At 37.4% G+C, this 14,374-nt stretch overlaps 1 protein-coding gene across 1 annotated transcript; it reads right to left on the bottom strand.

Annotated features, from left to right (window-relative positions):
* Positions 1-800: 800 nt before the first annotated feature.
* Positions 801-13,992, bottom strand: LOC136242338 (sialate O-acetylesterase-like). Its single transcript, XM_066033747.1, has 7 exons — positions 13,834-13,992; positions 7,493-7,651; positions 6,787-6,956; positions 6,589-6,733; positions 4,605-4,791; positions 2,620-2,842; positions 801-1,514 (listed from the first exon to the last, which is right to left on the bottom strand). Exons 1-7 carry the CDS (start codon positions 13,904-13,906, stop codon positions 942-944), a joined length of 1,530 nt encoding a protein of 509 aa, XP_065889819.1. The 5' UTR covers positions 13,907-13,992; the 3' UTR covers positions 801-941.
* Between the last annotated feature and the right edge of the window lie 382 nt (positions 13,993-14,374).

Below are 14,374 nucleotides of genomic sequence, written 5' to 3'. Positions count from 1 at the left end.
TTGTTCCAATCTTGGAGCCATCTCTGATACAGTATGAGGAAGGTATAGCAGTAGCAGTAAGCATGACATCTTCCATTTGTAAGGGGGAATCCAGAACTAGCGAAAAAAGAGGACAAGTATAAGGATGAATGACCTGCCTTGAGTGGAAGAATGATATAGTATATGTAGAATAATGAATACATTTGCAGGAAAGAGGTTATTGTACAGGTGGCCTTGCGGGATGTAATTCATTATTGCAGGCATTATACATATGCTTAACTTTACATAAATGCCAATGTCAAGCACACATTACATAGCATGCACATACAGTGATCTACAGTAAAATTAACAATACAATAAAGCACTTAAATTTTATCTAATGCCAACTGATGACACTGTAATAGGATTGAGTGTAGGATAAGCACCCATAGTTCGCTTCCACCATTAATCTCGTTTAAATCCTTTAAACTCCATTTATGACAATGTTGTTACACTACTACTTTTGGCACTTGTTGCATGTATTGCCCTGGTGAGTATATGGGCCTGATTAGAAAAGATTCTGAGATTCTGATCAGGCTAAGCTATTAAAATGATCCCACAAGTCAAACGTAATGCTGGAAAACACATTTATAAAGTTTATGAAGTGCATATAATTGTATTATGTACTTTCATAGCTGACAAGTACAAATTAGGCTGGTTTTCAAAGTTTGTTTGTTTGTGTGTGGTGACCACAAACCATCAACAAATTGCTAATTGAATGCTAACTTCCACAGTTGCTAACATAGTTGACCACCCATCATGCATAATGGATTGCACAACAACCTTTGCCACAGTATATACATCATTCAATGCATTATACAACACTTCACTTCTGTTGCTGACAAACAGAGGTATATATATAAATAATGCTCGGTGTATGCATGAAATGCTAACTATATACAAAGGTAAATAAATGTACATCTTCAATGTCTTATAGGTAAAATAAAAGGTGGTGAAGGAAGGTCACCACTGTAGACAGCACACCCCTTTAAAACACATGGGTAATCTCTCCAGCTGTAGCGGACATGGGTGGGTCGATTACCAGCATCACAGGAATTATCAATAATGACAAAATTAGTAACTCCTTTTATCACAGCTGATTCTATCCAGGTTGGTTCTCCATCTTTTATGCAATATACTTCAAAGCCAGAATAAGATCGGATTTCCAGTTTATTATCCACCACATGAGTGTAGTGTACTATGATAGACTGAGGTGTATTAATATATGCACTACTGGCTATGGGTCCTGTGTAGTATAGTGACTTTTCCTTGTATGCTATAGCTCTTCCAGCTAAAGCAAGTCGATATCCTACATCTTGTTTGTCTCTAGGATGGACGGAGCCAAAAGGAGAGTTAGGATCACCCAGGTCCATTGCAACTGCCATGAAGACCTCCTTCATGCGAGCATTTGGGACATATCCAAAATCAGCTGTTTGGTGCCAACGTATGTCAGGGAATCCATTCATACTGTCATTACTGCTACCCACTGTGGAAATCTAAAATTGAAAGAATAGTACATTAATAATAGGGCTGAGGCACTTGGATTATCATTATAGATTTTGGTATGTTTCAGTAGACATGGCTACAAGTATGGTAGTACTGTAGAAATCATGGAGGTTTGGGCTTTGTGGCCCAAAAATATCACCCAGAAACCAGTCTCACTGTTTTCCTTCATGATAGCTTGGCAGTATTAGTTAGGCATGACTAAACCCCAAAAAATGTTTTCAGGCTGACCCCAAACCCTTCCAACATATTTCTATGCATTTAACTGAATTTCTACTAGCTGACTGCCTGCCTGCCTGCCCACCTGCCCGCCTGCCCTCCTGCCCCGCCTGCCCTCCTGCCCACCTGCCCGCCTTCCTGCCTGCTGACTGACTGATGCCTCCAGCCAAGCATAACTCTACAATGGATAAGGCTATGGTGCTTGATTTCTTCATTGTTCAACATTGTTTCATCCCGGATTTGCCAATCATAGTATAACAATACACACATCATGGACTTACCCTTTGTCTTTCTTTGTGTCCCAGTTTTATTCACTGACAGTACAAGGTGTCAATTCACAATAGAGTGATATGGCTTTCCTATATGGCTGTGCTGACTAGTTATATCATACTAAACACTCATATTTTCCATACAACTGGATTGATTGCAGAGACACTTATTTGTAACACTGTGTAACAGGTGGAACATAGCTGAAAAATGAAGTGTGTAATGGACACTTCACTATTCAGTAATTGATTGTAAGGGTATGTATTCAGATGCAAATGGCATGCTTGCATGGTAGGGTTCTTTTATTTTTGATGCAGTATGCGCAGGTTCAATAGTCACAATTATGTATTTTTTTTAAATAAACAAACAAGTAGAACAAAAAAATTAGAAATGTTGGGCATCAAAGAAAAAAGTAGTGAAACCTAAAAACAGTGCAACAAGAGAAGGTGAGATATACTAATGGACATTTAATCCCTAATTCAGTCATGGTTATAGACTGAGAGATTAAATGTCCATTAGTATATCTGCAGGCATAGACAACCTCTGAGTACAGGATCCTAATTTACAGTGTTGCTAATTACATATTCCCTGTACAACTTAACTATGACTTACCTGAACAAATCCAAATGGAAACATCTGATTTGTATTCCCATGACTTCCTTCGTACCACTTAGCCCTCCAGTCATCAATCATTGCTGGGAAGGTACAATCATATGTATTAGGCTTTATAGCATTGGATTCTCCTTGGTACCAGACAACACCATATATGGTCATCTTCAGGAAAGGATGAATCATGGAATTCCACAATGATGATGGAATAATGGGAATTACAAATCTGTGAAATGAGGAAATGAGAAAGAGAAATACTATAACATTGCAGTTAAATTAACACAAGCTGAATGTAGTGCATGTTGCATAAAGTAATAGTGCAGAGATGGATATTATTCCAGCATGTGGTGATGAGCACAAATGCCTCTTTTGTTAAAACGATAGTAATATGTATAGGTCATCAGTGTTGGATTGGGGTACAGCTTTTGATTTATCACTACTGTCTTCCTCAAGATCTAAATAGATAAAAATCAAATTAGTGGAGGAGCAGCAGCAGCTGGGACAGAGGTGATGAAGCAGACCAAAAATGTGGGGGCCAACTTTGGTAAAGAAATGTACATGGTGCTGTTTAAAATATACAGCAGACAAGGACACCATTCTGAGAGTCTGGGGGGGGGGGGGGGGGGGGGGGGATGCTTCTAGAAAAATCTTTTTATTTGGAAGCTTTCTCAGATGGTTATTTTCACTAATAGATTAGTAGGTACCTTCAGTTAAGATATAATGACTGCTCTATTAGAGTATCTCAACTTTTGTTACAAGTAAAAATGGGGAGGACATGGTCCACTGGCCCAAGCTAAAAAGCACTTTTGATTACAAAAGACTTAAAGTTGTGTACTAACCACTAGGATACTGCTACAAGCTATAGGCAGAGGTGATGTGTATACAAATATCCTGGCCATATGATTGCCAAACGCAAGTATTTTGTTGACAACAATGAAACTTTAAAAAGTTTTATAGAAATAAAATGAAGCCACACTAATCAAGAAACTCACTAGAATTATACAACTCAGTTTTTACATTAATGGTAGATTAGTGACAGTTGGGTAGCTCACACTGTAAAAAATTAGTAATGAGTTTCACTACTAATTTCTGCCACAATACTCACTATTTTTGTGCAGTGACGTTCACTAAGCAACTTAATGGAAATGTTTCAGGGCACTTTTTGGCTTAATTTTTTTACCAAACTAATACTGCCAAGGAATGTACTGTGTAGGTATGATGAGGCTGGTTTCCACATTAATCAGTTGTACATAACAGAAAAAATCTTTCAAGTTTTGAACCGAACCGATTAAAATGTTAGATGAGTGACTAGTATGAGTTATTTTTCTTTAATGTCAAGTTGAGAGTTTGTCATACTTCCATGAGCTAAGGTGTGTAAAATGGTAAAGATCAAATATAATGCAAATTGTAGTGAAGATTGCAAAACCAGTGCTACATGCAAATTAGTGATTGTGTTTGCCTATAAGAGGTGTAAAATTTTTATACTGTCTTGGCTACATTACTAACTACCTTACATTAAGTCTAAAATATAATATCCCTGATCTATTACATCACATTACATCACATGCATTCATTCATGGTATGTAGTTCATGGCATAGCCAGAACCCAGGTTACCCAGACCAGGCCTTATGAGTATCAATAATATTGCGCTACATTTAGTATAATGTCATGATCGAGATACCCTAATGTCAAAGCAAGCAAGCTAATGTTAATGTAAACTATTGAATTCACTTTCAGATTCAATTTCATCCTGAAGGGAGCTCCTTAGGTTGACATGCTTTGCATAGTACATAAATATCACCTACATAATTTATAGTATGTAGCTAGGCCCCTGGCATCACAAAACAACTAATGTACCTCTTTGTGTGTATGTGTGTGTGTGTGTGTGTGTGTGCGCGCGCGTGTTTGTGTGTGTTTGTGTGTGTGTGTGTGTGTGTGTGTGTGTGTGTGTGTGTGTGTGTGTGTGTGTATTCATTTCATTGCATACTCTGGAAATAGACTTTCATCAGTTTCACATTTCTTCAGTGAATCTGGAGATGACCACACCTCTATGAAAGTACCTTCCCAGCTAGATGCTATCAGTCCAATAGGATACTTCAAACTGTCATAAAGATTTCTCCCAAAGAACCAACAAGTGGCAGAGAAGTAAGTCCAATTACCATCTCCAATTGCACCTATAGAGCATTATAGTGTTGTAATAACTTAATTAGCTGTGGTACTTTGTGGAAGACTAACAAAATACTTGTACGGCAATTGTCTATAGATATACAGATGCTAATCCAAAATATAAAAATGCTTTATTATACAAGCTGTGACTGGTAAATCATACATCATACAGCAATGTAATAATTATTATTTGTGTATCGTGTATCATGCTGCCAAGGAAATCCTATGTGTCCAGGTCAATGACTGACACATGTGTACCATATAATAGAAAACTTTAACAGTATTAAAAAGACAAATTGTACTTTAATTCACCAAACTTTGTTTCGCCAAAATGCATTTTCAACCATATACACGCAATCAAGAGTTCATAATACAAGTAAGGGAGAGAGATCCAGCTTCCAATGTAGCCTGTACAAAATCACTGTGTTAAGCTCAGTCAAGTTTACCTTTGATCAAATTAATTACACTTCTCCTGGTGATAGAGAACTGTTGATTGGTGCTTATTGGTGTTGATAAGGTCAAGGCTTTATTCTGTGAACAGGCTAATTTGTTACTTGACTCAGTGACTTTCCTGGGTATATTCCAGTTAGATACTCTCTCCCTTATTTGTATCATGAACTCTTGACGCAATATGCAGTGACATGTGGCAATTCACCATAGATTTTGCCATTCAGATTTCACCAAAGTTACCACTACACAGTATATGTACAAGAACCAAGAGTAAATCATTTTCATACATTTGTACCTCAGCAATGGCTAAACAGAAATAACCCATTTTTCTGTGAAACATTCCTCAGTCTGGAACATCTTCCATACCAAATTTGAGCTAAATATGTCCTGAGATGCACACCTTCAAAGTTAACTATCATTGTAGAAACTATTTTAATAGCTTGACTAAAATAATTTGATACTACAGTATTAAGTAGCTAAGGATACAGGTAACCAACCAATTGAATGGAGTAAACATGCCCATAGCATGAAGAAAATAAGACAAACTTTGAAGGTGCAATTTTTACCATTTTCCTCTTATTTTTTTCTTTTTGCACCACTTACAAAGATTGCTATAACTCGTGCAGACTTTTTCAAAGTCTCTTCAAATTTGGAGGGGGTCCAAGCAGTCAGACACATTAAAATGCGTGAATCTAATTCTGTTTACTAGTGCAAGCAGTCACGTTTGGCAGTACAAAAGAAAGAAGGAAGGGTTGTGGAACCATCACAGGTTAGTTCTGAAGTTGTAGTAGACTCACTATGGGACATTCGCATTCATTTCAACTTATTCAGTAACCACTACACTAGTGACTACACCTAGGACGCTAGTGCTCAGCATATACAGAATGTCTTGTACTAAGTAATTTTTTCTCAAAGATGCGAACTTCCTATGGCAGTGTAGCAGTGTTCTATAACTAAGTCAGTGGAGTTAGAACTAGCTATGCTTTCATACAACCGTGCATAGTTATATTTTCACAGTGTATACATCCAGAAAATGTTAACATGTGATTTTTTTTACACACCAATTTGTAACTTTACTACATTATTGCAAGCTTCACTGTTTTTCAGGTAATATTCAATACCTAAAGTATATCGTGGTGCTTAAGTAACAGTATTGGGATACGCAAACCTTGGTTGGTATCGCATAGCACTAATAAATCAACTACACAGTAAGCCAATAGCCATAAAGAAAGAAAATTTTATCCCTCAAAACTTAACTCATGCATGTTCCCTTATACGTAGTACTACAATGCATGAGAGTATAGTAAAAGGAGTAGATCATGCATTAGCTACAATACATTTAGCTATACACTCACCAGATTCTGCAGCTGGCACTGACCACTTCTCATCAACACCCAACAAATCAATTTCAGGTTTAACTGATTGCTTCTTTGATGCTGTGAATACCCTGATCTCAGTGTAATTGCTAGAGGCAACTATTTCTTCTGAAGCATTGAACACCTTATACAGTGACACCATAATCAAACACTTGTAATATGTTGTGTATTACTTACAGATGGCACAGTGAACTGCATGTTACTCTGACCACTACACATCCACACATCACCAAACAAGACATCATTAAGTGCGAGCGTGAGATCTCCAGCTGTGGCTGTGATGACATGTGGACCACCTTCTTGTGTTGGGTCCATCGTCACCATCCACCGATATTTTGTAGGAGTATCTATATACACAGATTAGTAAACAGTCACTGCAGACATGCTGTACATCACATTTCATTGTGGTCTTCACATATACATACTAGGGAACATCAGTTCCATTCTGTCAAAGCTTCGATGTGACCTCAACTTACACATCTCTAATAATACCACGTTTAACTGCATGGGCAGCTCTAGGAGTTTTTGGTGACTTGTTTCCAATCTAGTACCATCTAAGCACATTAACATGCAAAGCATGCCAATCTAAGGGGATCTCCAGGGACACTATTAATTCTCTGAAGTTGAATCTGAGAGTAATTCCAGCGGTTTATCAAAAACTATATATAACATCATATTAATAAATGCTTGACTCCTGTATTGCCTTTATTAGGATATCTCTGGAACCGCCCCAGAGAAGCAAATCGACTGTGAGTTACAATCTATGAGATGTATACTTCCTGAGCTGTACTATACTTATTCTGATTGAGGCCATGCTTTTGGTAGGTACTGAACTTTGCTATTGTAGTGAAAAGTAGTGTATCACAATAATTGTCAATCTAACCTTTAATGTAAACAGCATTATATTTCTTATCGTTGAAGTTCACAGTCACTTTGTTGGTTACAGCATCATTACGAAGGTATCCCCACAAGGTGGCCTTCAATGGAGCTCTCTGTAACACCATGTGGTCATTGTAGTATTTGGCAAAACTGAAGTCTTCATCTACAATTAAGTAAGAGCATAGCTAACACTTGTTTTATAAACATATATGTCCGTTAGCTAACAGCAAAAGGAATCATGCTGACACTGAACAATTCTGCTGTACATTTAATATAGCACAACGGTACATGATATTGCAGCTGGTCTGTTATATTAGGAGCACATCAAGTTCAATATATAGACCTGGGAACATGCCCCTCGATCCTTACACTACTGTCATTAGTTATTTAATAATTACTTTGCTACAAATATTGAACATATATACATGTATATACAAATGAATATATGCACTGCAGCTGGTATGGCAGTATAGCCTACCAGCACCGTTATAGTTGGAGTTATTCATTGGCCAGTATCAGCACAACTATAATTTATTTATTTCTGTCATATTTACATGTTTATTGCTAGGAAGAACTGGCTGTTGTCTGAGAATAAAATAATGTAATTTATCAAGAATACAGAATTTTAAGCAGCAACTTTAAAGCATTGGTACCTTAAAGTCTTTACATATCAAAAACATTTTACAAGAATAATCATATCTAGGGATAGAAATGGTGACATTTTCAATATTTCCAAATCACAGTCTTCTGCAAGTGAGATGGACAGACAGCAGCCAATTAATAAGCCCTAATAGATGGTGTTGGTGCAGTAAATCCTAGAAGTATTTAGTGCAAGATTATTGGCACTTATTTGGCAGGTGTCTGACAATACATGCACAGTTTTCATCCAACAATACAGTACTTCAAGTGACAATTCTGCTTCAGTGCATAGTACAGCCACCGAATCAGATTTTTAGTGTAAAGTTGGAGGTTTAGTTATGGTACATATTCAACATATACCTACACCAATTTTCACATGATTATGTCCAGCAGTTAACAAACCATTGTCATACACCATTGTCTTCAATACAAATCAATAGGAAGAAGTACGTATAAGCTTACAAAGGTTGACTAGAGTTTCACATTTCTAGTATGCAAATAAAGAAAGGCTATTGGAATTAGTCATAAAATCAATGATCACTAAGCTATACTGCCAGTGGATACCATGTACATATGATATCCTACTAGGGACCCACAAGTAAGTACGCGCAGGGAGTCAGAAACTAAAACAGTTGAATGTAGACGTAGTGTGACTTGATCCTCCAGCAACCTGCAGTCTTCAAAGAAGCCATGGGGTCTGGAACCTCCTATGTATTCAGCCTAAACTTAAACACACTGACTTCCCACCATCTAAAGGTTTGAATCCAGGGTTAACATTATTAGGCAACCTGTCTAGGACTGAGGGGTCTCAGAGTGTTCCAAAAAAAGGGGCCTCAGGCTTATAATGGTACAGCCAATTGCTTCCTTCTATGCAGCCATATAGATAGTGGTGGGCAGTTGTATGTAGGCATTCCCAGGCTGCAGTTAAGTAGCTTTCTACACTTACCACATTAGAACAGACACAATAACAAAACAGGATTACTCAACGGGCCATATCATTTTCCAGAGAAATCTTCATTATCTTTGCAGGGTTTCTTAATTGATGCCTGGTACATTATTTCATCTTGTACATTTTAGCAATCCTATGGTTGTGTAACCAATATCCATACCATATAGCCTAACAAAAAGCAGGCTGAACTAAGCATCTATTGAACATGTGTCCCAGACTGCTGCTGCATATTCCAGTACTGGCAAAACAAGTTGTTGAAGCTTAGTTCCTTGAGTTTACAAGAATGGTTTCATGTATCACATTGCAAAAATCCAATTAGTCTGGTTTCCTTGTTCCCAGAAAAGATGATGATCTATTATCATTACTCTAAGGTATGAGTGCTGTTCAACAACTTTGAGGGATATGCTTGATATGTGATAGGAAAATACTGATTTGTGGTGGTGTTTGGTTAACTGAAGAATCCAACACTTGTCAACATGAGCATCAACATTAAACATTATCTATTTTTGGGAAGGTACAAACACTGGACTGAATCACTGCACTGGACTACGAATGGACTACTGGACTGGGTTTTTAGTTTCAATTTTACATTCCAGGGTACAGGGTTGTGTTTGTTGCTGTATTTGTGAAAAGAAATACCTACTTGGTACATTTTCCAATTAGGCCAGGCAAAGTAGATTCCTTGTTTCTCATCAGCCACTTCCTCAATTTTGATGCGGCAGTCATTATTCATTATGACATCTTGTTAATAATTTTAAAAAAAATTATTTTTATACCATATGTCACAAGAATCATGCATGTCTTGGTATACAAACCATATAAAAATATTTCTACACAGCATACACAGCTGCCCAACCACGGTAGTGGTGAGACAAACAAATGCCATTGTTAACAAAAGGTGCATCACATGTGTTAAGATCACGTGCAAAATAGGGGTATGTCATACTAGAACGTAATAATGAAGGTGCTTTGGTAGAAGCGGGAGGCTGATGACAAACTTTTCCTGGCCTTACAGACTGCATATATAGCATCAATGTATCAATTTCATAATAAAAGTTGACCTTAGCAACAGGAATTTTACAATATTTGTAGGGGTAAATGTCTATAGTAACATCTCCAAATTTTAAGGTCAAGAGATATAACATTTTAAAGTTTGCCATTTTTCCATACATTGTCTATGAGAGGGGACAATAGTTGGCCCTTCTGAGCAATCACATAAATAATGAACGGGAAACAACAAATTCAAGTAATGTCATTTCCTAATTTAACATTATTTGTAGGTTTAATCTCACAATTAACCTCTCAAAATTTTAAAATGATAGAGATATGACATTTTGAAATTAGTGGTTTTCCCATACATTATCCATGTGATTTCCCAGAAGGGACAACTGTTACATTGATGTATGGGAAAACTGCAAACTTTAAAATGCCATATCTCATGACCTATATATGTTATGATTTTAAAATTGGAGACGTTACTTTTGACATTCACACCTACAAAATAATGTAAAATTCCGGTTGACAGTTTAAAATTCCTTATTATGAAATTTATTAATTGTAGGCCTCTCTTTTGACCCTGGCTTATGGTCTGTAACTAAAACAAACGATCAACCATAGAGGTACCAATGGAATTTCTGTACAGCATACACAAGAGATAGTGTCTCTTTCTGGTTATGGGCATAGTATTGTTCTGTTGCTGTCAGGGTACACTAATACTTGATGAAGCAAAAGCCACTGGACGTTCCATACCAGCTGGAAACATTTGACATCACAGCACCAATGTCATAGGCAGAGGTGTTAACTGTGAGGCGAATTTGCAACTTTTTAACTGCTATGAATAATAAAACCAAGCATGGTTTTGCCTTTGTGAAAGTCTCTTTTGACCATAGTAACTCACTTGTTTCAATATGTTGTTACTGAAGGGAATGCAGTATGATTGAGAGGTTTTGCATGAATTTGCCATAGTTGTGACTAGTCCTAAAAAGTAATGTAACTCTTGTACATCATGGGGGAGAGGAGCTTCCACTGCTGCTTTGGCTTTGTTTTTAAGCTGTGTAAGCCCTTTGAATCAACACTGTGTCCCTAATATTCCACAGCTGTACACGAAAAGTACTTCTAGATTTCCTAGCTAATATCTGCTGTACTTGCTTCACATTATTTAGGTGTTCAGCTGGAGCACTCTCATTGTCAACTGAGATAATTGACAGATAAGTTTTGGTAAGCCTTGTACCACAGTGTCTATTACTTTTTCGAAAAATTGCAGGGGTAGAGGCTACTTCAAGAGTATAGCTGTACAACTCTTTGTGAGTATTGATAGTCACAAACTCTCTGGAATTTGGTGATAACTTTAACTGCTGATAGACATGAGTCAAATCGAGTGTTGAAAACCACTTCCCCTCAGAAAGTGAACAGAAGATTGTGTCAGGGTTTGGTATGGGGTACTGATCTACCTATAACTGGGGGTTGATGGTTACCTTGTAATCCTTCAGATTTTGGTGCAGACACAATTGGAGCAACCTATTCGCTATAAGCAACCCTCTCTAATATGCCTTTTTATCTTCCAACTGGCCATGGTCAAATTCTTTCTACAGCAGTTTGTAAACCAAAAGGAAATGGTCTGGCTTTGCTGTGGGCTTCAACTGTAAAGTGGCCTCTGAAAGTGAAAGTATTAATTTTACTAAACATTTCCTTTCTAGTAAGGCTTCCATCTGCTTTTCATGGGTGCTTGATACAAGACAGTAGCTTTTGCCAGAAAGAGAAAGTTTTGGTTCAGTAACCACTTCCATAAGAATAATTTGGAGGTGGTTACTGAACTGAAAGGTGTTTTTCATGGATAACCCAAAATAACTGACAGTCATCCATTTACACAAGTATCAAGCAACTATTTGTATGTTAGGGTTGGTATGCCCCAAGTATTCGACTTTATGGCACACATCTAGTAGTTGCCCCAAGTATTTGACTTTAGGGCACGCATCTAGGAGTTGCCTGAGTATTCAACTTTAGGGCGTACAACAAGTAAATATTAATGTTACAGTTAGGTTACATTCTTCTTACTATATGCAGCTTACTTCTTGAGTCACATTTATAAGATAGAAAAGTAGGGGAGGTGGGTAGCTATCAGCAGTAGCACAGTGGTTAGCATACTGGCCTAACACCCTGGTAGTCCAGAGTTCAAGTCCCAGATGAGGTTTGTTGTTTGTTTTCCTAAGTTTTACTGTCGCTTCAAAAGCCGGTACAGCTTATTGAACCAACTTTCGGTTCAGCACCCACTGCCTACTAATTTGGCTTAACAAGTTAATGGAGGAGTGCCATTTCCAATACTATTCTCTTCCATTGCCCTGGTAAGCTCATCACATGATGACATCTCCAATTGTTAAGTGGCCAATTATCACCAGTACCTATATGTTATCAATTTGCATTTCCATTGAATATATTTCCATAATCAATAGTGATATAAAGTGTTGCTGTGTTCTTTAGTCTTTTTGTGTTTATAAGAACTCTTTTATATGTAACCAGTGTTATAACTTAGGGCAAAGAAATGGTGTGGAATTGCCACATTTTTGGTCTGTATTCCAAGCTTACGAGATAGTTCAAAAGAAAAACGGTGAAACTGTAAGTTAATAACATGCCAACAAGAATTTGTGATATCGCCAAATCACAATATGAACATATACATCATGATATACAACTAACTGTAACATCTGCAAGACAAACATATACAAATACTTTTCTATGCAAATTAAATTTTAAATTGGATGTAATACATCACACCAACAAAAGCTAATTATGCAACATGTGGCTGGCACTACAGGATTATAATTTGGCATTCTGAATGGCAAATTAAATTTTCAATTTAATTTTCCATTCAGAATGCCAATTCTTGAAACCTTAAAACCTCAGTGTTTACTTTGGGCTTGGCTTGTGACCACTAATCTATCAACACATAACTTATTAAATGCCAAATATCAGTCTGGCTTCCCCCATATCATCTATAACGTTAGCTACACTGTTAAAATGAAGAGTAACTACAACTCTTAAAGAGTTCCCATAATAGGGCACCCCTTCAGAGTAATGGTTATTCTCTTCAGAGTGTTGGTTATTCTCCAGGGGTGTTAAATCCTCCCTACACTGGGAACTCTTTAGAGTGGTGGTTACTCTTCATTTTTAACAGTGTATATCGATAGGAATTCTATATTGATACTATCAATGTATCGATATGTTATATATATAGTGGCAAGCTAGTGTGATGCAAACCCGGTCGATAATTGGCCACTTAGCCGGACCACTCCAAGAAACTTCCATTTCATTGACCTCAAAAATAGCTACGTGCGGGCGGGCGGGCGGTTAATTCATTATTCATTTTCTTTTTAATATTTTCCGGCACTAATTTTCGAAATTCACTGATAACTAACTTACAGGTAAGAATACAGCAGAAATATAGCTAAATGTGCTTTCTGAATACTAAAGTAGTTACTGCTATGCAATCACAGGATAAATATTATAGCTACGCTACTTTAATACCTGCAAAATGCCAGTGGGGTTCACACTAAATTGCGATTTGCATCTATACTCTATACTCTTATTAGTTCAAGCGTATCGTACCCTCGGCCTCCGATGCATCCTGGCTAATCTATGTTAGCTTATGTCGATAATCATACTTGTGTTGTTACATAGCTATATCCGGTGTTTAACTAGCTATAGACTTCTTAGTCTCGCCCCAGTCCGCAAGGTCTGGGGGATGACCACAAATTTCTTACCAGCATCAACTGATCTCTCAATCAAGAGAATTAGTAGAACAACTTTCCACATCGATAACGTTTCATAAGGCATCTTTAGTGCCACGTAACTAACTCTTCCACGAGACTCAGGATAGAGGAGGGATGCGATGCAGGATTAGCTAGCTAGCTATGCTATATAATCTGTCGTGGCCTTTGATTATAAAGGACTGGTCTGTCCTGTGTCACGTACTTATGCAGATGGAATGCGGTAGCTACCGGGTGGAATGCATATTTAGCTATACTATCGATGGAATGCGGTAGCCGCTACTATACGTCATGATTAATTAAGGCCACACCAAATACCTGGTATATCTGGAATATCTCGTGAACCCCAACACGCAATACAAAACTAGTGAAAGGTGGTGATCGCTAGCTCTTTTGATTGTGCTTCGTGTACGGACTAGGGATTAAGTTAGCTACGTGTATAGCTACTGAACTTGAAGCGCTTCATTTTCTAGACAAATCTGACATAGATATTCTTGCACTACTCAACTAGCTATATTTCTTCTAAACAAAGCAA

This window comes from Dysidea avara, chromosome 13, assembly GCF_963678975.1.
Source record: "Dysidea avara chromosome 13, odDysAvar1.4, whole genome shotgun sequence".
Taxonomy (NCBI): domain Eukaryota; kingdom Metazoa; phylum Porifera; class Demospongiae; order Dictyoceratida; family Dysideidae; genus Dysidea; species Dysidea avara.
Note: the sequence above shows the minus strand (reverse complement) of the source record. Positions and strands in the feature narration are given on the sequence as shown.